At 41.5% G+C, this 26,227-nt stretch overlaps 1 protein-coding gene across 1 annotated transcript in view; it reads left to right on the top strand.

Annotated features, from left to right (window-relative positions):
- The window catches only part of lamb4 (laminin, beta 4), a 70,835-nt gene that overhangs the window by 4,940 nt on the left and 39,668 nt on the right, over nt 1-26,227 (top strand). Inside the window, exons 7-17 of the mRNA XM_085465081.1 lie at nt 227-290; nt 1,892-2,106; nt 2,684-2,804; nt 6,384-6,572; nt 7,655-7,810; nt 7,953-8,056; nt 9,432-9,511; nt 9,811-10,015; nt 19,670-19,807; nt 24,188-24,379; nt 24,482-24,594. Of these exons, the coding sequence (XP_085321207.1) occupies nt 227-290; nt 1,892-2,106; nt 2,684-2,804; nt 6,384-6,572; nt 7,655-7,810; nt 7,953-8,056; nt 9,432-9,511; nt 9,811-10,015; nt 19,670-19,807; nt 24,188-24,379; nt 24,482-24,594 (1,577 nt within the window). The remainder of the gene's footprint in view (nt 1-226; nt 291-1,891; nt 2,107-2,683; nt 2,805-6,383; nt 6,573-7,654; nt 7,811-7,952; nt 8,057-9,431; nt 9,512-9,810; nt 10,016-19,669; nt 19,808-24,187; nt 24,380-24,481; nt 24,595-26,227) is intronic.

Below are 26,227 nucleotides of genomic sequence, written 5' to 3'. Positions count from 1 at the left end.
GTAACAATTGTAACTACAGCCAGTGTGAACATGAGCTTTTTTCTATAGCTCCCCTGGGCTTCAGTCATTCTGAACTTTGTCATAAGAATTCATTGAGACAAAACTGAAACTAATTCACAGGAATGATAAAATGATGAAGTAATATAACAGCAAAGCATTAATGATGCTTTTTTATACTGGTTCTGTGTAAGTAAATATGTTTGTATTTCTTATATTTGTCCTCTAGGTGGTCCTGAAAGCTCTTGATCCTGTCTTTAAAACAGAAAACCCTCATGCACCGAACATCCACGGTGAGGTTTTCCTAAATAGCTGTCACTGTGTTTATATGTAATAATAATAATAATGGATTGCATTTATATAGCGCTTTTCTAGACACTCAAAGTGCTTTACAATTCCACTATACATTCACTCTCACATTCACACACTGGTGGAGGCAAACCATAGTTGCCCTGGGGCAAACTGCGGGGGGGGTCAGGCTTATTTCTTTTATAACGTTTTAACATGGGAGTCTAAGGCTACATTCACACTGCAGGCGAAAGTGCATCAAATCTGACCTTTTTGACCCTATGCGACCCATATCCGATCATGGTATGACAGTGTGAACAGATCCGATCTGGGTCACTTTCGTATGTGGTGCTGAATCTGATACATATATGATGTTTTAGAAAGCGACTGCAGTTTGAATGATCATGTCGCATTAAATCCGTCTTTTACATCACTGACACAGGACAGATGCCAATTATTAGCACCGGAGAAGTGCACGAGAAGACATCGTGAACACTTCCTGGCCAGCAAGTGTAGATGTTAGTAAAACTGTTGGGAAGACAACGTTGGAGAAACGTGAACATTTTATTTGTACTGTATAATCTGCAGATTCTGACAGAAATCTGCAGCTATCCTTTAAAGCACCGCTCCTCTCTAAAACAGCAATAAGGATAATTACTAGGCCATATGTAAATAACAAAATAACTTTATAACTTAAAGCAAAATTGGGAAACATAAGGTCTGAAACAAGTCTTTATATTAAGGTCCATCAGTCAAACAATATTGCTTTCTCTGGGTCTAAACGGAGCGCGTTGTGTGTGACATCTCTTTGCGCATGCGGGCCGCTTTGAGGGTTCACACTAGAGCGTGTTTGCTGTCACATTTTATTTGTAGTGTGAACGAGCAGACCAAAAAAATCTGATTTGATCAAAAAATCGGAATTAAGCATTAAGACCTGCAGTGTGAACATAGCCTAAGGGGACCAATGTGCTGCGAACATTAGAGGAACTGCAGGTTTTAGTCTTTCACCCATTTTTTTGCCTCAGGGGTTTACGCTCTTTAACAAGAGGTACAATAGATGTCTAATGAGCCTCCAATAAATGTATCATTCACTAGCTGGGCCCACGTCGTTATTTGAGGTTTAACAGCTTTTTTTGAATAGATAATAGTGAATGGCTTAAACATGAATTGAACTGCAGTTTGGAGTTGAACTGGAGGCGTCTCCTAGGCCTGGCAGATCCCTCATGTACTAATGTGAAGTGAAGAAGTGAAAGACTTGAAAAAGGAGAGGGAGAGTGGTGCACGAAAACGAGACAAAAGAGCTTGTAGAAATGTATATATATATATATAAATATATATATATATATAAATGGTTATATATAGATAAGAGCTGGAAGGGGCGTGTTTAGAGGCGTAGTCCCCCTCCTGAAATTCAGAAAATGTATCTCCAATTATGTTCTCTGCATATTCATCATTGGGAAAAACTTCCCAGCGACAGACTGAAGATAGACCCTAACAAATGGCGCTCAGCAGCCCTGACACTTTTAATGTGTCTGTCAAATGGAACATTTTAATGGGAATAGGGGAAACGTGTAAAACTGAATATTGTTCTGATCATCATCCTCAGATCTGACCACCGTGACAAACATTCGGGTGAACTTCACACGTCTTTTCACACTTGGTGACACACTGCTGAGTCGAAAACGCAGGAACCCTCAGGACAAATATTACTATTCTGTTTACAACATGGTGGTTCAAGGAAGCTGTTTCTGTAACGGACACGCCAGCCAGTGTGTGCCCATGGCTGGAGTCCACAGGGACGTTTTCACCCAGCCTGGCATGGTATGGAGTAGAGCCGGTCTGAAATTATTCGTCCTTCAGTGATTAACTTGATTATTTAAAGTGATTAGTGCTTCCCATCTGTTAGGATTAGTACTAGTACTTGTTTTTGTACTTTGTTAATATTTTATAACAATGACTTATTGCATTATTGTGAAGCACTTTGGTTTTAAATGTGCTATATAAATAAAATTGTATTGTATTGTGATTTAATCAATGTTAACGTGCTGGGTTTTTTGTTTTTAACAAACAGCTTTGAAAGGCGAATCAAGAACTTGAAAGTCAGTAAAAAGAAATTAAAGATGAAGGCAAAAATTGAGAGAAAAGATTATATGTATTTGGGCAGCTGTGGCTTAAGAATTAGAAAAAGTCATCATGCATGTGTGACCTCTGCTATCCACAAATCAGTGGTCTTTGGGTAAAACTGGTGTTCTGGCCAGCAGGGGAAAATAGATGGAGTCCTAATATAACCTCTGCACATTTTTAATCAAATGTGTGTATGCATCATTTTCCCCTCGACATCACACTACACCTGAAACTGCAGTTGAGCTCAGCAGGTAAAGATATTTTCTGATTTCAGGTTCACAGACAATGTGTTTGTAAGCACAATACAGCTGGAGAAAACTGTGAGAGATGTCAGGATTTTCACAACGACTCCCCCTGGAAGCCTGGAGGAGAGGGTGCAGCAGACATCTGCCGAGGTAACTCAAATTGACATAAATGTATCACTTTTTAATGTTTTATTTAAAAAAAAAGAGATTGTTGGAAACATTATCAAAAATATTTTTAGGTTTTTGGCTAATACACAAATGTCATTGTGATTCAGTTGTCAAACTGATGTTTGCAAAATGTTTGCATATTTGCAAAGCCTGAACGTATAAAAAAATAAGAAATCAGTTTTCCCTTTCAAAGAACTTTTGCTGAGGCAGCAGAAGGTCAACTTCCTTCTGTAGAAGCTACATCTGTATTACAGATTCATTTTAGATATCAGAATACCTCACATGATATCAAATTACAACTAGAGTAAGTAGTAAGTAGAATTGCTTACATTTGTGGATAGCATATGATTATTAGGGATTTTCAATCATTCTTAAACACATTCCTTTGATGTGAAATGAAATTTTGCTGTCTGGTTAAAAGTCAAAAGTATATGTCCACTTTAATGACTGAATTATTTATTTTGTTCTGATCTATTTTAGATCCAGACAAAGGTTAAATTAAAATAGATGAAAGACACAAAACTAGAAGCTCAGGTGATGCATTTGATGGTTTTTTGTCCCATTTTAAAATTGAATATCAGCACTTTTCAGTAACAATAAATGGTTCTGTGTGTGGTCATAGAACAACCTTGCACAATTTAAGCATGATTTAGACTTTCTACCACCTATTTTTTTTTATTAATGTTATAATAAAATAATATTAGTAAATTATAATACATTATTTCAGTCTAAATTTTTATTCAAATCATTTTAATTCTAATAAATGTGTTCACCTTGAATCAGAAAAGTAGAACATGAGCAGCGAAAAAGAAGTAAAATAAAATAGCTCTGTTTCCTGTTGCCTCGATTGTAGAGGGGGACTTTAAACAGGAAATAAGCAGGGAAGAGGTCAGCGCGGATTCAGCAGGTAGGGAACATAAAATCAGCTGTAATGTCTCAGTGTGGGGAAAACAATCACAACCATTTCTGCTGAGAGCTTCAGTCCATTTTCTTACACAGCTGAATTCAACCAGATGTGAGCAGATGTTTCCTGACCTGTCCTGGCTGAGTCCATCCTCTACCCTGACAGTACCCTGTTTATGCTGTATTTATATTACACTATAGAGTTGGTATGAATTCAGTCAGTGAGTCTCTGCTGCAATTGATGGAAGCTAACTGTGACCATGATCCCACAGCCACTGTGCAGCAGTCACACTGTTCTTTACTTTGAACCCATCACAGTGCAGTAAACTCTCCTGTTCATCCTGCACTAACCTGCAGCCTTTAAATAACACAGCCTGCCTCAGTTTGTTTAGCAGCAACTTTATGAACAAACATCATGTGTCACGTACAGATTCAGAGACATGAGGACTTCCATGTAGGGCTGCCACAAATGATTATTTTTGCGATTAGTCGACTAATCAGATCATCACCCATTGGACGTAAAACATACAGCTTATTGCACCAGCAGCATCTGCTCTTATATAACTATCATTAGCTTACAGCTGTAAGTGTTTAAGGTCTGTGCTAACTAAAAATAAAGACAAGATGATAGTTTATTAAATTTTAATGAAATTTGCAGATTGTTTCGGTGAAGTTTAATAAACTCCTTGCTGTCTAAAATATAACAGGACACCAGAGTAAATTCTGGAGCATCTCACACTTCTGATAATCAGCTGTCTGCTTGATGTTTATTCAGCTGTGTAAAAACTATAACTTTAATCTCAGACAAACCGATTTACTCAGGAACAAATAAAACACTAAAAAAAAAAGCCAAACAACAACATTTTTAAGTTATCTAAGTGACTCATATATCGTGTTTAACCTGAGTAGCGAAAGACGGCGGTGGGTTTGAAAATGATTTGCCGGTGTTCTCACGGGCTCTAGTGAGCCTCGCCCCCGGCTAGCTATCGAGCTAGTGGGTAACAGACGTCTCCAAAAACGTCAGAGCGCTTTTGAAAATATGCGGTGTCCTGATAAACTGAGCAGATATTTGAGGTTTACACAGCTACATTCTCGCCTGAAAATATGTTAAACGTTTATTTTGTGACCCAGAAAGAATAATAAGAGTAACATTAAAACTAACTAGCTGCCGCCATTGTTGGAAACTGAGCTGGGCTGCGCTATGAATTCTGGGTCAGAGCTACTTTTTCTTCTTCGGGGTTTAACGGCAGCTGGCATCCTTGTACATGCAGTGCTGCCATCTTCTGTTTCAGTCCGTTATTACACTCTTAAATCCTGCTACTTATTCCTGCGTCTTTTGGGATCTTACAAAGCTTCAAACGACGCGTCAACTATTAAATCAGTCGTTGACGATTTTGATAGTCGACGTAGTCGTGACTAGTCGACTAACCGTGGCAGCCCTACTTCCATGTGAGCTTTAAATGAGGATCCTTCCTTTAATTCTAACCTCTCTCCTTTCTCTCCTTCTTTCTTATCTGTCTCCATCTCTGAGTGAAATTAGCTTTCTGCCTTTTCTCTCCCATTAGAAATAAACCAGCTAGACCTTTGACATTATTTATCAACATAAATTAATACAAATTAAAAATAGGAATAGGAGGAATAAAATTCAGTAAAATTTTACACTCCAATCTCATTTTCTGGCAGAATTTTTGGAGTTTAAAATTATAAACCTCTGACCATTATTGTCTACAAGGTTAAAATGTGAATGTTAAACAGCACTTCCTGTTCTTACAGCAAAGAGGTGGCTGGGCAAAAGGAACAATAAAGGATTGTATCAGTTTGGCCAGAAAACATCTTGATGATCCCAAAGAATTTTAGGGAAAATACTCTGGGGACTGACAAGACAAAAGTTAAACTTTTTGAAAGGTGTGCACCCCATTACATCTGGCATAAAACTAACAGCATTTTAGAAAAGCAACATTATAGCTTCATTAAAATATGGTGGTGATAGTGTGATGGTTTGGGGCTGTTTTGCCTTCTCAGCACCTGGAAAACTTGCTGTGGTAAGTGTAACCATGAAATTTGCCATCTACCAAGACATCCTGAAGGAGAATAGCAGGCCATCTGTTCATGACTTCAAGCTGAAGCGCACTTGGTTTCTGTAGCAGGACAATAATCAAAACCCAGCAGCAAGTCCACCTCTGAATGGCTTAAAAAACACTTTGGAGTGGCCTAGTTAAAGTCCTGACCTTAATCCAATTGAGATGATGTGGCATCACCTTAAAAAGGCAGTTCATACTGCAAAAACCTCCAGTGTGGCTGAATTACAACAATTCTGCAAGGATGAGTGGGCCAAATTTCCTCCACGGCTGTAAAAGTGTCATTGCCAGTTAATACAAATGCTTGATTGCAGTTGTTGCTGCTAAGGGTGGTCCAACCAGTTATTAGGTTCAGGGGGCAATCACTTAATCACACAGGGCCATGATGGTTTGGAATTGCGCCCCCCCGTAATAATAAACCACTTCATTTAGAAACTGCGTTTTGTGTTCCGTTTTGTTATCTTTGTTTTATACTTAAATTTGTTTGATAATCTTAAACACCTCTGTATCTTGTTTGTTGACATGATTATTTTTTTCCATAACTTTTATACTTTAAAATGCTGTTTTCTGTCTTTCTTAGCATGTAATTGCCACAGTCACTCGGACTCGTGTCACTTTGATGCAGCTCGTTACGAAGCGACTGGAGGTGTGAGCGGCGGTGTGTGTGATGACTGCGGCAACAACAGGATGGGGCCTCAGTGTGAACAGTGTCAACCTTTTTTGTATCAGGATCCGCAGAGAGCGAAGGATGACCCACAAGCCTGCATACGTAAGCTTTTATTGTTATTTTACTTTTTGAATATTCATGCTCTCACTGTTCCTGTAGAAATGAGTCTCACCTTTTTCTGTTTCTATTATTTTCTTTCATTGCTGAAGTGGTGCGGCTGGATGTTTGTCAGAATGCAGCTCTTTATGGGATATTTTCTATGTTAACAGTAATGTCTGAATGTCAAACCCAGTGCTTTATGACTTTTACCAACATGGTGCAGTAACAGTCTCCATTAACTCAGTGAAAGCTGATAGTAAAATATGTTTATGGTACAGGTATTCAGATATTCGTTAAGTTGCTTGAAGACATTTCACCTCTCATCCGAGAAGCTTCTTCAATTCTAGGTGGAGAATCCCAGAGTTCAACCATTTGACCTTAGAACTGAAGAAGCTTCTCAGATGAGAGGTGAAACATCTTCAAGCAACTTAAAGAAGTCCAGACGCTTTTCTTTCCAAGATCCTTAGACTACAATGACCTGGATGACTGAGAACCTTCACAGACAGTTGTTCTGGTAATTAAATCTCAGCAAGTTTGTGGCTGATGGAGTCGTGCTTGGTCCATGAATTTGACTTGGTCCATAAGCTGTTTTCTCATCAAATGGGCTCCTCACCACAGCCCATAATGACGCTTAGGCCGGTGTCCCAGTGGACCGATAAGTCCACTCCTGGCTCCAGTATAGCACTACATTTCTGATCAAGATGGCAGTAGATTTGGGTGTAGTGTTTTTTTCAGTTTATCACAGCTATGGTATCATGCATAACTTTTGTCGCAAACAGAATGTGTGTAATTGCCAATTTCAATCACAGTAGTAGCAGACTGTCTATCTGTAGTTGATGGCACAATAACGAGAGCACTGTTTATGTTGATATGACTGTAGCCTCAGGAGGAGGGTGATTACCCAACACAGATCAGCCCCTTGTTTCTCAGGGAAGCTGTCTCATAACAAGATGATGATTATTGTATGGTCTTTAATTTATAATGTTGTTTTGATCTGGTCCTTTAGAAATAAATCTGCATTGAGTGAAATGACGTAACAGCTTTGGGATGATGATGTCATACCATGTAATGGTGATGTGTTTCAGCATGTAACTGCGATCCAGCTGGTTCACGTGGCGGCGGTCAGTGTGACGCTCTGAGCGGTCAGTGCGTATGCAAAGAAAATGTGGAGGGTCAACGTTGTGATCGCTGCAAACATGGCTTCTTCAGCCTGAGGCAGGATGACCCCACGGGTTGTCAGGGTGACCAAACAACTTTATTTGTCCTGTTGTCATTCTCAACAAAGGAGCTCCTGCTTGTGTGTATATGATGATTTCAACGAGCTAAAGGTATGAGTATGACAGAAACTTTCAGGCTGACTGTGTGTGTGTGTGTGTGTTTCAGCGTGCAGGTGTCATCCTTTGGGGAGTGTTGGGTCATGTGATCAGCTAACAGGAACTTGTGAATGTGACCCAATGGCAAGTGGACCGCTGTGTGATCGGTGTCTGGTAGGCCACATCTGTAAAATAAGTAATTTACTCTTTAGCTTCCTTTCATCCTCATTAAATTTAATTGATAATAGAGCTGGGAAATAATTCAAACAAATAATAATCCCAACCTAAGGAATATAATGTACACAGATAGGTAATGCCAGGATTCAAGTGCCTGTGTCCTGCCTGCTTTAGATGTGCCATGGATCCAACACAGCTGATTTAAATGGCTAAATGACTTCTTCAGCATGTCTTGAAGTTCTCCAGAGGCCTGGTAATGAACTAATCATTTGATTCAGGTGTGTTGACCAGGATGAGATCTAAAACCTGAAGGACATTGTCACTTGAGGCCTGGCGTTGCCTACCCCTGTACACTGTTAAGTGCTGATTTTTACAACCAAACAACCTCTGGCTAAGCAGATGCCACAACACAGAGGAACTACCTGGTTAGGCCAGGACGCTGCAGTCTATTTACACCTACAGGCCAGTGGACACTCTTTCAATGGTGAGGATGTATCGTGGACAGGGAGGAATGCTGGTTTGAGCATGGAGTCAAGGAGGCCATTTACAAAACTGAGCTCACAGCCCATTGTTCCTTCAGTGGTTTTAGTTTTAATCATTGTGCAGATGAACTGCTCATAAGGTTGGAAACCTGCAATCAGCTGAGACTGAGAAGTCACATGATGATGACGAAATGTGTCTCCCACTGAAAACATTTCTATAGTTCGTGGACCCCATGGGATTTTCTGGGACTTGGAGATGGCAGTCATAGAAAATAGAGTGGTTGCTGTTGAAACTGCCCCTAGTCATAAAAAAGAGAACTGTGATACACAGCATCAACAGGCTTAAGAGCGCTGGCAGTTAAAGACTGCACAAATTTTTTTGTATACAATATGAAACCCAGTATTTAGTTTCCTCATCAGTTCCACAACACAAGTAATAAAATCTCAAATTTCATCTAAGAAGATACTGAAGTACTAATAACATCAGTTACTGTCATGTAGTGAGAGCATTTTCCATCCCGGATGTGGTAACACGGATGTAGGTAGTGATAACAATGGAAAATCAAAATATCTGAATCACATTAAAACTATCTAATAAATATAATGCTGTGGTCATTCCTGAAGCAGCAAGAAGAAGAAGAAGAACAAAAACTGTATGATTTGAAGGCACATAAAAACTCATTCAAACTCTGCAAGCATTGTCTGAATTTTCAAAATAAATGATGAATGAGTTTTAAAGCATAAAACAGTGTTTAAGTAAACTATATTTTGTCCTTAGTTTGAAATGATTGCCTGGACACAGTGATTCTAAAGCAAATATCACAACATTTTAGCCAGTCTGAGTGAAAGAAAAGTCTGATTTTAATGTCTTTTAATGTGTTTGTGTTCAGCCAGATTTCTGGGGTTTGGGAAACTCTGTGTTCAGATGCTCACCTTGTAACTGTGATATTGGCGGAGCTCACGGCAGCACGTATGTTTTCTTTCTGTCTTTATTTTGTGTGAAACATTATAAAAAGTATTGAATAAAGATCAACAGTCAGTTTGATCTGAATCACAGGTTAGTTTGAGAAAGAAGAAAAATTAACAGGAAGCACCAACTGAATACCAGTAAAATAATCAGAAAAAACAGTTTATTACCTTATAGGTATGGCACGCTGTTGTGAGCTGGAAATTCATCATAAAAGCAGTAATTAGACTCTTAATAACTGACACCATAGAGCCTCCAGTGTGTCACTTCCTGTCTTTTGGGGGGATTTCCTGTCCCGTCAGGTGTTCTCCAGAGGATGGACAGTGTCGCTGTTTACCCAACATGATTGGTCGGCGATGCTCTGACCCTGCACCTGGGTACTTCTTGCCTGCACTGAATTATTTCCTCTATGAGGCTGAACTCACTTTCCCACTGCTAGGAGGAAGGTCTTCTACAATTCCTCCTCCATCGCCTTCTTCTTCTGCTGATCCATCATCTTCTTCTCGGGTGTGTAACAGATGACAAGCCACCTGACACAGAGCTTGGAAAGAAAGTGAATGGAGTTCTTTAAGATAGATAGATAGATGCAGCATTTTGTGAGAAAAGTTGCGAGACATGTAAAGAAGGTAACTAAAAGGAGTATTCAACTGACAATTCTATGTCAACTATTGCAGATGATTTTAAATAAATTTTTAATATCTTGTAGATTTTAGTACAACATGGTGGTGCACATAGTCGCAGTTGTTTAAGGGCCCCCAATTAGGTGATCTTCTTTTTCTTTTTGTTTCCTTTTCTTTTTCTTTTGTTTCCCTTATTGTGTAGCCAAATTCACCTTAAGTCATTGGGAATTATACAACATCAGTTATGACAGCCAGAACCCCGTTACCAGCGATTATCAGTGGATCAACAACATCCCAGAGAACTGCCTGCGGTGCTAATAACAGCAGTCTACATACCACCAGACGCTAATGCTAGCACAGCCCTTGCCTACCTGAACGACACGATCTCCGAACAGCTACGGACATATCCAGAGGAAGTACACATCATCGCAGGGGACTTTAACAAAGCATGCTTAAAAACTGTGCTGCCTAAATTTGTACAACATGTGAAATGCCACATGAGAGGGAATAACACCTTGGGCCATGTTTACTCAAATATTAAGCAAGCCTACAGATCTGTTCCCCTCCCCCACCTGAGTATGCCCGACCACCTCTCCCTGCTCGTTGTCGCGGCATACACACCACTCAGGAAAAGGACAAAGCCCACCATCAGAAACATTAACACCTTTTCTAAGGAAGCTCTGGCTCAGCTGCAGGACTCTTTTGCCCTCACAGAGTGGCATGTCTTCGAACATGGCGACCTATAGACCCACACATCTGCAGTGGTGAGTTATGCACTGCATGGACACTGTCACCACGGAAAAGTAGGTCCAGGTCAGCCCCAACTGTGAAACCTGGATGACGAGTAAAGTTCAGGAATTGTTAAAAGCACACAACTCTGCATACAAATCTGGGGAGCACGATATGTATATCAGAGAAAGAGCAGACCTTAAAAAAGGCATCAGAGCAGCAAAACCGGACTATTCAAATAAACTATCGGATCACCTCTCAGACAACAACTCCAAGAAGGTATGGGAGGGCCTGAAACACATCACCAACTACAAAGGCAATGGGACAAATACGGATAACATGGACATCTCATTAGCAGAGGAACTTAACCACTTCTTTAGCTGCTTTGAGAGAACTGTAGACACACCTACCATGCACACCGCTCTGCCACAGCCTTCTCTGAGCACAGCCCTCACACATTTACTCTTCAAGAAAACTAGGTTTGCAGAGCAGTACCAGAGAAAAGCTGCTGGCCGAGATGGAATACCTGGGAGTATCTTCAAAGCCTGTGCCGACCAGCTGGCTCCTGTTTTCACCAGACTATTGGACCTCTCCCTGTCACATGCCACTGCCCCTCATTGCCTGAAATCAGCAACAATAGTTCCGAGTCCACCACCATCAGTGCTCCAGTGGTCGCAAAGTTCTTCAAGAAGCTGGTCTTAAAGCACATAAAGGACTGCATCACACCTAGTTTGGACCCCAACCAGGGTCGGCAACCCTGGGCACGCGTGCCACAGCTGGCAAGCTAAGGGTTAACTGATGGCACAACCATAGCTGGACTGGCCATCGGGCATATCAGGCATTTGCCCGGTGGGCCAATAGTGAATTTTGTTTTTATGGGCCAATGTTTTTTTGTTTGTTTTAGTTTTTGTAACGGTATAAACAATGAAAGGTGGTGTATTGGCCAGGTGCTGGCCAATGTGTAAAAATAGCTCAGTTGAAGTTATGAACTGTTTCTGACAGAGAAATAACACCAGGATACTTTTCTAAGCACCTGACACCTGGTAACTGTGCAGGGGCATGTCTAGCAAAGTTTTGCCAGGAGGCCAGGCAGGGCATTAACAGGGAAAGGGGACACATACTTTTCTTTCTTATTCTCATTAAAAATGCCTCGCTTTAAGTTTTTATCTGATGTAAAATGTATAGAAATCATACCAACAAGACGGTGTACATCACTGTCACAACAGTGTTTATTTTCATTAAAAGGCTTTATGATTTTCCCTGCAATACCTGGGGGGCTGGTCTGTAGTCAAAATGCCCAGGCTGATTTTTATTTGTCCCAGTCCAGCCCTGGGCACGACATGCAGTGAATTAATCTGAGAAGGTGCATTAAAAAATAAATGGCCGGGCCAGTGGTACACATTGCAAATTAACTAGCATAGACACATTAGTTGTGTCGCTTCTTAATGACGGTAACTTGGCTAACAACCCCAACTACCAGGTTCAACGTGTAATTGGCTAAAAATAACTTCGCCTACCAGTGAGAGGGATGTTGCTAGCTGGCAGTTTTTTCAAGCGATGTTGAAATTTCTACATTCCAACACTTCGAATGCTTCAGGAGCTCGACTCTGTGAGGGTCAAAGTTTGCAGAACTACGAACGCAGCGGAAATCCATAGCTGTGCATGTTCATGGAGCTTTTTCACCTGCTGGACATCACTCCCAGTCAAGTTTTACTGTCTTCAGTGTTACGGCCGAGCGGGCCAGGCTGTGGGTGTGGACTCAAATGCAGACACAGAGGGAAGAAAAACGGGCGTGAACACAGTGCTTTATTTGCTGTGCCTAGTGAACTTAAAAAGCAGGAAACTATGAATGGTATGAACTGTGGAAGCTATGAACTGAGAACTGTGAGGCCAAACTGTGAACATGAAACTCGGAGTGCTATGACTAGGTGCTAGATTTCACGGATGGATCCGGGGAATGGGAAAAAGGGGCAGCGGCTTGGATGGAGGTACGCAGTCACTATAATGAGAGGAGACAAGTTGTCAGTGGCAGTCTAGTGAATCACAGCTGAAGGATTAGACTATGGTGGTTAGGGCTTACGCGTTGCAGGTTTAAAGTGTCATGCGAGGAGGGGGTGTCCAGAGAGGATCCAGAATATGCTTGGAGTGAGGGGCTTGGCAGGGAGGCAGGCAGGTGTAGTCCGATGATGGAAAGGAAGCAACCAGATGACAGAACCAGCGTCCAGGCGGAGATGTGAGTAATCTAGGTTGGGAAGCGCGACTGCCAGGTGGGTCCTATGACAAAGAAAACACGGTGAGGAGAAAAGCAGTAGTTAAGGGTTCTCACAAGGGCTTGGCGGCCTAGCACTAACATGAGTTAGCAGAAGATCTGGCAGAGGTCTGTTGTGAATGCTGGTCTTATATGCTGGTGACTTGATTGGAACCAGGTGTGGAAGCTGATTGGAGTCTCTGCCTGAAGGTGGAGCCCAGCGGAGTGGAAAAACCCCGTACTCACCTGGACCATGACATTCAGAACATTGCAGAGGCCTTATTGACAGTATTTGGCTCTACATATCTGTGTGAGCAGATTTTCTCTCACACAAAAAGTGTCGTGAGGTAGCCATCTGAATGGTGGACACTCATAGACCTGTGTCGCTGATTGGAAGACCAGAGATCACATTAACATGTTTATCCCTGTATTAACAAACATGCCATATTGGCCCAGTTTATTTCTCTTATCATTGTTGTGAGGAGACCATAAATAGCATTTATATTTTCTTTTGTACAGTTCATTTGCTGTTACTTTTTATCCATAACAAGAACTCTGTATCTTTTTTTGTTTCAAAATAGCTGATAACTATTCGCTGATAGCTGCCAACATCTGCGAACAAATACTGTATAATTCTATTAAGTTGTTCTATATAGTGTGTAACTGTCAATATAGAGCATTGTTAAATTTATTGCTAATGCAATCATACAGCACACTGACTTCTGAGGACATTTTAGATGGCACTCATCATCTGAAAGGTTGCCGACCCCTGCTATAAGGCAAACAGGTCCACTGAGAAAGCAATTTCCACTGCCCTCCACTCTGCTCTGCATAACCTGGAGAATGCTGGGACTTCAGTAAGGATGCTCATCATTGATTTCAGCTCAGCCTTTAATAGCATCATCCCAGACATTCTTATAGTCAAGCTGGTAAACTTAGACTTCCCCCTTGCTACATGTGCGTGGTTCAAAAACGTTCTCACAGACCAATCACAAAGAGTCAAGGTGGGCAACCAGAGATCATCCACCCAGCACTGGCTCACCACAAGGATGTGTGTTGTGTCCACTCCTATACACCATCTATACCAGTGACTGCACCCTCACACATCCCTGCAACATCATCATCAAATTTGCAGATGACTCCACTCTGATGGGGCTCATCACCGATGATGACGACACCGCCTACAGAGATGAGATCCAATGTCTGACAGAATGGTGTGACTACAATAACCTAACCATAAACACCAGGAAAACCAAGTAAATGGTCATGGACTTCTGCAAGAAAAAAAACTCATCCCCCTCCCCTATCCATAAAAGGTGACCACATTTCCGAGGACCTATACTGGACAACTAACACATCAGCCCTGGTGAAGAAATGCATGATGCAACCATACTGTCCCAATGCAATGTGTGCACACGTGTGTATGTGTGCACAAGTCTATGTTTGTGATCGGGAATGAAGGATAAAAAGCGCTGCCGTAAAGGCTGGTGTAGAAGCACAGAAATGATGGCTCACTTGACCGCGGTCTGAATTTTAATTGAATTAAAGAAGTCCAGTTGCTTTCATTCCAAGCTCCTTAGGCTACCATGACCTGAATGACTTAGAACCTACACAGCTATAGTTCAGTATTAATATGTGTTTATAGGTAAAATTGTCTTTTTACAGTGCATTCAGCAAAGTATTCACAGCATTTTGTTCGTTCTACATTGTGTAATGATACAGCCTCAGTCTAAAATTCATTGCATTCATTTTTTTCAACTCATAATTCTACGCACAATACCCCATAGTAGCAAAGTAAAAAAGGTTTACTCGAAATTATTGCAAATTTATTAAAAATTAAAAAAAATTATATCATGTACATAAATATTCATAACCTTTCCTCAATTCTTTGTTTAAGCATGTTTGGCTGCAATGGCACCTTCAAGTCCTGTTGAGTACAATGCTACAAGCTTGGCACACCTGTTTTTCTGCAGTTTGTCCCATTCTTCTTTCCTAGACTATTTAAAAGTGGAATGAGAGGCAGAGTGTTGCGACTTTCATCCGTAAATAAAGCTGCAGCCGGCTGAGTTGGTTGTGTCCCTGTGACGCGCCTCCAATAATCCATAGTGAGTCATACTAGTACTTTGCGCATTTATTTTAAGAACAAAACAAGAACAAACATTTGCGCTTTCAATCAATTTCCAACTAGCGCATGGATTAACTGGTGTGCCAAAAAATGACGGTCAACAGAAAAGTTTGCCCACAAACCACTCACCCAACACACCTGCTGCGAACACCGACATCAGGTAAATAGACTGTGACCACACCCACATACCATCACCTGAGACGCAGGTAAAGCTATACACCTGTGCCACCAAAACAAAAAGGAAAAACATAAACATTGACTTTGGCTCTTACACAGAGCCTTCAGTTTTCAAGCCCCTCTTCTGTGGAACCAACTTCCAGGTTGGATTCAGAAGACAGTGCTGTGGAGCAGGCAGGATAAGGGACCCAAATGCAGGACTCAGAAATGGAAAGTTAAACTCAGAGCACAGATTTATTGCTGGGAAAACTCTTCATAGAAATGAACTCAATCAGAAACACGGAAATAGACACTAAAGTGTGCAATGGAACCTAAAACAAGAAAAAAGGAAATGAACCAGAACTAAAAGCAAGTCTGAGCTCTGTCTGGACAGCACCTTTCTTATCTTAGCTGTGTGCTTAGAGTTGTTGCACTGTTGGAAGATAAACCTTTGTCCCAGTCTGAGGTCCAGAGTGTTCTGGAGCAGGTTAGGATTTCAAGGATATCACTATACATTGCAGCATTTATCTTTCCTTCAACAATTACTAGTCTCCCAGTTCCTCCTTCTGAAAGTCATCCCCATAGCATGATTCTATATCACCGTGATTCCCTGTAGCAATGGTGTTGAGCATATAATGCGCCGTGGCTGGTTTCTTCTAGACGCGATGCTTGGCAGTCAGGCCAAAAAGCTCAATCTTCATTTCCTCAGACCAAAGAATTTTGTTACTCATGGTCTGAGAGTCCTTGGTATGCTGTTTAGCAAACTCTTGATCCTTTTACTGAGGAATCTCTTCCATCTGGCCACGCTACCATACAGGTCTGATTGGTGGAGTGCTGCAAAAATGGCTGTCTTTCTGGAAGGTTCTCGTCTCTCCACAAAGCAACCATGGAGCTCTGTTAGATTGAGCATTAGGTTCTTGGTGACCTCTATAAGTAAGGACTTCTAGCCCATTCCTTCAGCTCCCTAACCGTTTGCTGAGCAGCCAGGTTTAGGAAGAGTAATAGTGGTTCTAAACGTCTATTTATGAATAATGCAGGCCGCTGTGCTCATTTGGGATCTTTAGAAATGTTTCTGTTCCAGATCCGTGCCTCAATACAGTCCAGGCTCAAAGGTCTACAAACAATTCCTCCTTATAGCTACATGTTATTTGTTTGTATTTTAATTTTTAATAAATTTGCAAGACTTTAAGGGAAACTCATTTTACTTTGTCATTATAGGGTATTCTGTGTAAAAATTTGAGGTGAAAAATGATTTTAATCCATTTTGGAATAAGGCTCTAATATATGGGCAGAAATCTGTGCCATCAGAAACTGAATTTGAATGAGTTCAATTTGAATTTGAATTGCTCAGATTGAATCTGAATTGTAACTTGAATAAATGCTTTTGAAAACTGAATTTGAATTAGTCTAATTTGAAATTGATTTGCTTTGAAACTGCATTTTATCCTTTAAAAATTCAGCTCTCGAATAATTTCAGATTCACTTCTCACCATTCAGTTTCAGTTCTACAATTCAATTTCAGTTCCAAAATTCAGTTTTTTGGAACTTACATCCGGTTCCGGTTCAAGCGCCGATTAATAGAACTACGTTTTACTGGCGGACCGAAAGTGTTACTGACGGGAATCTACAGCGTCTTGAGCTGAATTAAGACTTCAGAAGTCATTCGTCATGTCGAATGACCAGCGGATAAACTCTCAGGTTGGTAATAAATGTATTACATGTATAAGAACAAGCGTCATGTTAACAAATGATAGCCGTAAGGTAACTTTTATGCTTATTGTAGCTGCTAGCTAAAAACGGTAATTTAGCGTAGTTTGCCCTGGATTCAGCTTTGAAAAACAAATATGATCGACTGTTTCTAGTAGAATTCCAAAGTTGTCATCTTGGACCCTCTCAGAGTACCCCCTCTGTATGCTTGCAGAGACCCCTACAGTAGAGAAGCATGCAAAACAGTGTCCAAACCTTTGTATTTTAGCTTTATTTATGTCTTACACGGCATCCCAACTCTTTAGCTAACTTAATAACTTTAGCTAACGTGAATAGTTAGTCTAATTCATTAGTGCAGCATTACTGGATCACCTCTGTTTGAAGTGATATAATATGATATACAACTATCACTGAAACAAGCAAACTTTGTAAATAAGCAAACACCACTTCTCATTCTCTAAACGTTTGGCCACAGTTGTAGATTACACTATCAGTGCTTGTTCACTCTTGACAATAATAACATTTCTAAATTTACTTTGTGCATTTACAGGTAAACAATATCTAATATTTTATCTAAATGACTGCTTTGTCTTTGAAAAGGGTGAAGAGCCTGAGGCCGGTGACAGTCCAGTTCTACTCTAAGTACATCCTTATAGTGGCTCACAGGACAAGGCCACATTCCTGTCCTGCCAGAAGAGAAGAGAAGCTTCAGAGTCTTCATGCAGTTCAACCACACCTGTCATATTCCATATGACAGGGGTCTCAAACTTCAGTCCCCAAGGGCCAGTGTCATGCAACTTTTCCATGCCCTCGAGGACTGGAGTTTGAGACCCCTGCTGTATGGTGTTCATGCTGTTTTCTACCCCACAGTTACAGCATGTCTGACTGCCTGTTCAGCATATGCAAAAATATGAGTTTAAGCATGTGATGACTAAGGCCTTCCATTATGGTGTTTGTCATCACATGTCACAGACATCTGGATGATCATTTGGAATAAACAAGAAACTAAAAACTTGTTACTTTATCTTTTATCTTTATTAATATTATTATTTTACACTTTTCATTGTTAGGCATTAGGTTTATTTGTAGTAGTCCTTTCCAACGTCTTTCCCTCTTCCATGTTACTGTGGCAGCTTGTCAGCATCTATTTGGGGTTGGGAGTGGAACAAAAAGTAAGGAAATCCAAAGTGCCATTAAAACCAGGAGAGGTTCTTATATTTCAGAAGGAGGGATTAATTCAAAAGAAATGACCTCAATGCCATATTTTATTTAGGAACCCTAGAGAGCACTTTGCAAAATAACACATTCTTATAATTTCACCCTCAGATGAGCCAAGCTATGACTGTCAGGGAAGGTGATGTAGGTACAGAGCATATGAGAGTGGTGAAGTTTGTCTCTTGTCTAGATGAAGGCACAAGAGGGATCAATGGCAAGGCATAGAGATTCAGTATCTTCAGTCTTCAGTGGACACTCCATTTCTGGCACAAAACACCTGTAAAAGATGGTCGATTTAGGAGGTGACCCGACAACTTCAGCCTGTCAAACATAGTAATGGAGCAGTATGCTTTAAAAAAAAATCTAATTAAGCATGCACTCAGTACCCTAAGAATTATTATGGTAGTTAAACACAGTGATAGTTGTATATCATATTATATCACTTCAAACAGAGATGATCCAGTAATGCTGCACTAATGAATTAGACTAACTATTCACGTTAGCTAAAGTTATTAAGTTAGCTAAAGAGTTGGGATGCCGTGTAAGACATAAATAAAGCTAAAATACAAAGGTTTGGACACTGTTTTGCATGTTTCCCTACTGTAGGGGTCTCTGCAAGCATACAGAGGGGGTACTCTGAGAGGGTCCAAGATGACAACTTTGGAATTCTACTAGAAACAGTCGATCATATTTGTTTTTCAAAGCTGAATCCAGGGCAAACTACGATAAATTAGCGTTTTTAGCTAGCAGCTACAATAAGCATAAAAGTTACCTTACGGCTATCATTTGTTAACATGACGCTTGTTCTTATACATGTAATACATTTATTACCAACCTGAGAGTTTATCCGCTGGTCATTCGACATGACGAATGACTTCTGAAGTCTTAATTCAGCTCAAGACGCTGTAGATTCCCGTCAGTAACACTTTCGGTCCGCTAGTAAAACGTAGTTCTATTGATCTGCGCTTGAACTGGAACCGGATGTAAGTTCCAAAAAACTGAATTTTGGAACTGAAATTGAATTGTAGAACTGAAACTGAATGGTGAGAAGTGAAACTGAAATTATTCGAGAGCTGAATTTTTAAAGGATAAAATGCAGTTTCAAAGCAAATCAATTCATTTTCAAACCATAAATTCAATTTCAAATTAGACTAATTCAAATTCAGTTTTCAAAAGCATTTATTCAAGTTACAATTCAGATTCAATCTGAGCAATTCAAATTCAAATTGAACTCATTCAAATTCAGTTTCTGATGGCACAGATTTCTGCCCATACTAATATGACAAAATGTGGAACAAGTGAAGCACTGTGAATGCTGTCCACTTGCACTATATAAACAGTATCTGCGTGTGTGTTTTCAGCTGAACCCACGAGTGTTACCTCAGTGTGAGCAGTACTTCAAAGAGCAAGGTTTTGACACCAAGTTCCAAAATGGACGAGTTATTTTAGTTCGGCGGGCTCGCCAACTTGCCCAGCAACAGAAAATGAGAAAGAGATTGGTGAGATCCATTTTCTGTTACACTTTAATGCTTTGATTATTTGGAGACTATAGGTTGTGTCCAAATTCAGGGGCTGCATTCTTCAAAGGCAGCGAAGGCCAGAAGTGCAAGGCTGTGAACTTGGACGGTCTAGCCTACAACATGGGGTTCCTGTTGCCTGGCAACCATGACAGTCGCAGCTACTGCTGTGGTGGTCAGCATGTTCAACAGAAATACAGAAAATCTGTATGTTGTTTTTTCATCTACATGTGAATCTGGGTACTGAGTCCCCTTAACCAACAATGAATCTAAGTTTAGCTAGTTTGCTAGAGTAGAGCATGAGACTAGTCTCATTTCATTTTGACAGTACAAATATAATAGGTCTCATCAAGCATTTGGTAACTTGCAGGATGAAAGCACAATTTTCTTATTAGAATCATGGGACGTACTTTCATTTTAATCAGAGAGAAAAAAAACCTAAGAAACAGGACATAAGCTCAGGCGGTAGAGCAGGTCATCTACTAATCGGAAGGTTGGTGGTTTGATTCCTGGCTTCCCCTAGTCCGCATGCCAAATATCTTGGGCAAGATACTAACCCTAAATTGCTCTCCGATGCATCCATTGGAGTGTGAATGTTAATTAGAAAGCACTAAGAAAATATGTGAATGCACAAGTTGTGTAAAGCGCTTTGAGTGCTCAGAAGAATAGAAAAGCGCTATATAGGAACCAGTCCAGTCCATAAGATCGGCATAAATGTTGGGCTTTATAACAAAGGTTCAGGTTATAACTAACCAAAGTTTGCATGACCCGATTAAGTAGCAATATCACTAACGTCATGTAACTTAGATGAAGGTTAGCTAAGTTTGATGTTCTAAGATTCTTTGGTATGCTAACATTTGTTCCACTGGATATTTGGGTGAGATAAAAACCCAGTACTCACTTTTTTATTTCTGGACTGCTTTGCTACAACTGTTTGCCATGTTTTTTTTTTCCAAAAAATTGCTTGTACCTTAGACTCACAATGAATCCTGGATTCAAACACCATGTTAAAACATAAGATCGTCCATAAGTGCACAAAGTGCAGAAAGTTCTAGGCTGATCGTGGCTCAAGAGTTGGGCGTTCGCCTTGTAATCGGAAGGTTGCCGGTTCGAGCCCCGGCTTGGACAGTCTCGGTCGTTGTGTCCTTGGGCAAGACACTTGACCCGTTGCCTACTGGTGGTGGTCAGAGAGCCCGGTGGCGCCAGTGTCCGGCAGCCTCGCCTCTGTCAGTGCGCCCCAGGGTGGCTGTGGCTACAATGTAGCTTGCCATCACCAGTGTGTGAATGGGTGGATGACTGGATATGTAAAGCGCTTTGGGGTCCTTAGGGACTAGTAAAGCGCTATATAAATACAGGCCATTTACAGGCCATAGGTCGATGATCGATTTTGTAATCGTATCACCAGACCTGCGGCCATATGTTCTGGACCCTCGGGTAAAGAGAGGGGCTGAGCTGTTAACTGATCACCATCAGATCAGGTGGCTGGGGAGGACATTGGACAGACATGGCGCAGCTAAAGGTATAGTGAGGGTGTGCTGGGAATGCCTGGCAGAGGCCCCCAGTCCGCAAGATCTTAAACACACACCTCTGGCAGAGCTTCAACAGTTTTCCAAGAGAATCTGGGGGCACTGAGTCCAAATGGACCATGTTCAGCACCTCCACCGCCAAAGCTGCTGCACTGCGCTGCGGTTGGTGCCTGTCATGGTGGTAACACCTAAACCAAATGGTGGACACCAGTAGGGATGGGTATTGATAAGATTTTCATGTTTCCGATTCCATTTTCGAGTCTGTTTAACGATTCGATTCTTTATCGATTCTCTTATTGATTCTTATTTTTTAAAAAGGAGAACACTAAGGTTGATTAGCTTAGAACTTTGTTTTATATCTTCTCTAAGTAAGAGTAACATGGCCTTACAAACCCAAAAGTGAGATCTTAAGAGATCCACAGCCTATGGCTCTTCAATGGGTGTCACAGGGTCCCCAGGAAAAAAAATGTAATTGTAAAATAATAAAATAAATATTCTTCTGTAGCAATAACAAAGCATAACACAAATTATTCTGTAGCAATTACACAAGAATATCCAGTAATGTCCCTGCCTACAATTAAACACATACACTTACTGAAAATCATCTGCTGTGGCAAACAGCTGCAAGCCTTTGACCACAAACTGAGTCACTGCTCTGTGACATTTGTCTATCCTGGCCTGAAAGGAGACGCTACCGGTAGACTGCAGCAAGAACTGCCAGCATCTGAGCCAGACTCTGTCTCTCTCATCTTGGTCACCTAAATGCACAGTAATGGCAGGTTTTGTAATAAGGCACATCGTGCTAACATAATATGCACTGTTAGTTGATTATTTACCTGCCGCATTAACGGGAGAGGACGTGCAAACGTTACCTCTGCTGCTGGGTTGAGATTCACGAGTCCGGAGCAGAATTAAAAACACGACATTCATTTGAGGTTATTGCGTGTTTTGTGAGCAAATGCTTTTGCATATTCGTAGTGTTTACTCCCTTAAATGAAGTATCTACTTTACAAGTATTGCAAGTTGCCCTGTTGTCATCCGTTCTCCTAAAGTATAACCAAACTTTTGAGTGTTTGAGCCGCTTAGGCGCCATGTTACCCGCCAGGTAAATGACACTCTGCAACGTGGTGACGTCATTCGGGGCGACTGGAATCGATAAGGGAATCATTTGCAAAAATGCCAAACAATTCCAAGGAATTGAAACAGTGGGAACTGGTTCTCAACAAGAACCGGGTTTCGATACCCATCCTTAGACACCAGAGGTGAAGGGAGCCACCTGGCTGAAGAAGGAGTCCTATTGAAGGAGTCCTTGGTTCGCCTGTGGGACTTCGGAGGCAGCTGATATGTACTAGTGGTGCAACGGATCACGGTTGATCCGTAATCCGAACCGATCCCACTCCACGGTTTGACACCCACGTAATCCGAAGATTCGAAAAAGAAGGAAAAAAGTTATGTGTATGGTGCGTCTGTCAAGCGATAGTTATGGCCAGCGCTAGCGGTCCAGGTGGAAGAGCAGAAGAGTTTTCTGTATTTAAGCAGCCCTTTGCTGCCCAGTCCGATCGGGCTAAAGCTATTACAAAAGCTATTGGGGTGTTTAGCTGCAGACGGCAGGCCATATTCCGTTGTGCAAAACAAGGGGGTTAAACTATGATGAACGTGCTTGAGCCATGCTATGATAACATGATAAAAACCAGATAAAGGAGGAACAATGCGGTTTTCGTCCTAGTCGTGGAAAACTGGACCAGCTCTTTATCCTCTCAAGGATACATGAGGGTGCATGGGAGTTTGCCCAGCCAGTGTTTTGGCTGTGGGCATTCGACCGTGTCCCTTTGAGTTTCCCGTGGGGTGTTCTTCAGGAGTATGGGGTGTTTGGCCCATTACTACAGGCCATTCAATCCTTATACAACCATTGGAAGAGCTTGGTTTGCATAGACGGTAATTAGTGGGACTCATTCCCAGTGGGTGATGGACTCCGCTAGGGCTGCCCTTTATCACAGATTCTGTTCAAAATTTTTATGGACAAAGTTTCTGGGTTTAGCCAAGGGGCAGAAGGCTTTCACCTGATGGTCTAAAAATCTCATCTCTGCTTTTCGCGGATGTGGTGGTTCTATTGGCTTCATCAGGTGATCGTCTCCAGCTCACACTGGAATGATTCACAGCTGAGTGTGAAGTGGTGGTAATGAAAATCAGCACCTCCAAGTCTGAGGCCATGGTCCTCAGCCGGAAGGGTTGGGGTGCCCACTCCAGGTCAGGGATGAGTTACTACCCCAAGTGGAGGAGTTTAACTATCCTGTGGTCTTGTTCACAAGTGATGAACAAGTGGGCATCTTCCGAAGGGTGGCTGGCCTCTCCCTTAGAGAGGTTCAGCCATCTGGCAGGGGCTCAGAGTAGGGATGCTGCTCTTCCACATCGACAGGAGCCAGTCTAGATGGTTCAAGCATCTGACAAGAATGCCTCCTGGGCGCCTCCTGGGTGATGTTCCATCAGGAGGAAGCTCAGGGGCAGACCCAGGACACGCTGGAGAAATTGTATCTCTTGGCTGACTTGGGAATGCCTTGCTGTTCCCCCGGATAAGCTGGAAGAGATAGCTGGGGAGAGAGGTCTGGGCTTCTCTGGGACACAAAGGATACACCGGACTCTCTTCAAATCCGGGGAAAAGGAAGACGCATTAGTGGGCCGCATTTGGAGCAGCCTTTGGTGTGCTGTGATATAGTCATCCCACAAATGTGGTCTCCAAAGGATGCAGCCCCTGAATTTGGAAACAGCTCAACTCATATGTTTCAGCTAATCAGATCGTCCTCTTTCCTCAGTGCATCTGTTGTTTATTTCCATCCAGCAGCAAACCAGCATACCTCTGGTCCCTGGTTACACCCTGCAAATCATTCCCCGTCAAAGTGCATCTCACCAGCCAGTAACCTGGACTGGCCTAGGATTGGTCAGAGTGTTTGAGGGGGTGGGGCTTAGATTTACTGTGGACAACCTCCATTCTTCGACTGATTACCAGCTGGCGATTTCCTATGAACCGGAGGTGAGGCGATTTTGAATGGTAAACTTCATTTAAATGTACATGTTTAATAAAATTGGCGGAATTGTCTTTCTATAACTCATGTCAATTTATTATTTTCTCTAGTCTGCATCTGATTGGATGGCTATAGTCAGTATCGGCAAAGTGTCACCAGGCGATGGTGGCTGCAGCAGCAATCCAACAGGAAGTAAAACTGTGATTCTACCTGGAAACTCCAGGTGAGAATAAAAAAACAGGGCATCTATCCATGAATGTCACATGACTATTGTTATAATTTCACATCTGAATAGTGTTGTGGCAGATTTCTGATGTGATATGATTAAATATGTGATTAAATCATATCCTTACTAGTAAGATTACTATACACCAACGACCACCTTAACTCAAAAACACAACTACAACTACTTCAGGCATGACAGCCTGATTCTTTAATCAGTTGTCATCTGCATTCATTCGCTGATCGCTCTTGGGTGGTACAGGGTCTGCTCTGCAGTCGCTGAGTTGGAGCTTGGCACACCCTTGTTGGAGGAGGGTGCTCTTTTCACCCTTCACTCTCTCGTTCCAATGCAGCTGTAGGTTAAAAGGGCAGAGATCATCTGACACCCTGTTGTCTTCCTCAGTGTCTAATGCAGAGATCTTTAACCTTTATGGTTATTTCTGTCGTTCTGGAATCTTCTCATGATGACTAGTAGGGCCCCAAACCGCACGACCTTTGATCTCAACCACTGCCTGGGCTGTCAGCTGTGCTATGAATGATCCCTGCTTCTCGCTGGGTCTCTGAAGACTTCTGATCAGCACCCAGTCTCAATCTCAGTCTGGAGATTCCACCCTTGGGATGATTTCTTCCAGCAATACTCTGGCTACTGCACCTGTATCTCCTTACTAGGAGGAAAAATTTCTAACCATTTGGAAAACATGTCAACCATCATCAAACCACATTTTCCTTTTAGTTCAATGAAGTTCAACCCTTATCTAGGGCTGTTCGATATAACAATATATATCGAATGACGATATAAAAACGTCTATCGTTTCATTTTACGCTATTGTTTGTTTCGTGGTGTCACAAAATAAACTGTTTACTTCAATATTTTTTCATCGTTTTCATGGTGGCTGTAGTGGCTATATTAATTTCTTAAAGTTTTCTCTTTCTCTTATATTTAATATAACTACACTACGGACGGACAAGCGCCTGCTTTTATGCGTTGTCATTAGCAACAACAACGGCAAAACCATTGCGTGTCCCCTGGTTTAGTTTCCACATTAACCTTTCACAATAAAGTTCAAGATCCTGTTGAGACTTTTCAAAATAAACTCAATCACGTGAAAGAGTATGCAGAGTATTTACGGATGAGAAGCCAAAAAGAGCCGTCAGGTGCTAAAAGACTCAACGTTACAACAGGCTTTTCCCCGCAGCACGATGGGTAATAAATACTCACAAAGAAAACGGCGGCAATTACAACTTGTGTCTAAAAATGTATCGTTTCATGCATCGGTTAAAACACTCGACTCCAGGTACATGACGCCCACCTGGAAACACTTCACGCAAGTCAAGCTGCCCGAGATTCATAGAATATACAGAAAATATTAAATTATTGTGATTTATATCGTTATTGGGACGATAGATGTCTTATATCAGGATATGAGATTTTGGTCATATCGCACAGCCCTACCCTTATCTGAACATGTCTGTGCCCCATGTAGAGGTTTCATACCTATAAATGAACTGTTAATCCCACAAAAAGCCATGGAAAAATTATCATGAAAAAACTCAGAAAACATAGAGAACATTGTTTCATGTTAAACCTGGATTCCCTCCTTTTGACACATGGTCTCTCCCATGAGTCAACTCAT

Source organism: Copadichromis virginalis, linkage group LG7 (genome assembly GCF_057382275.1).
Source record: "Copadichromis virginalis isolate Kocher_CV1m ecotype Utaka linkage group LG7, C_Virginalis_male_GT1.1, whole genome shotgun sequence".
NCBI classification, from domain to species: Eukaryota; Metazoa; Chordata; class Actinopteri; order Cichliformes; family Cichlidae; genus Copadichromis; species Copadichromis virginalis.
The sequence above is the reverse complement of the archived record's forward strand: the minus strand, read 5'-3'. Positions and strand labels throughout refer to the sequence as shown.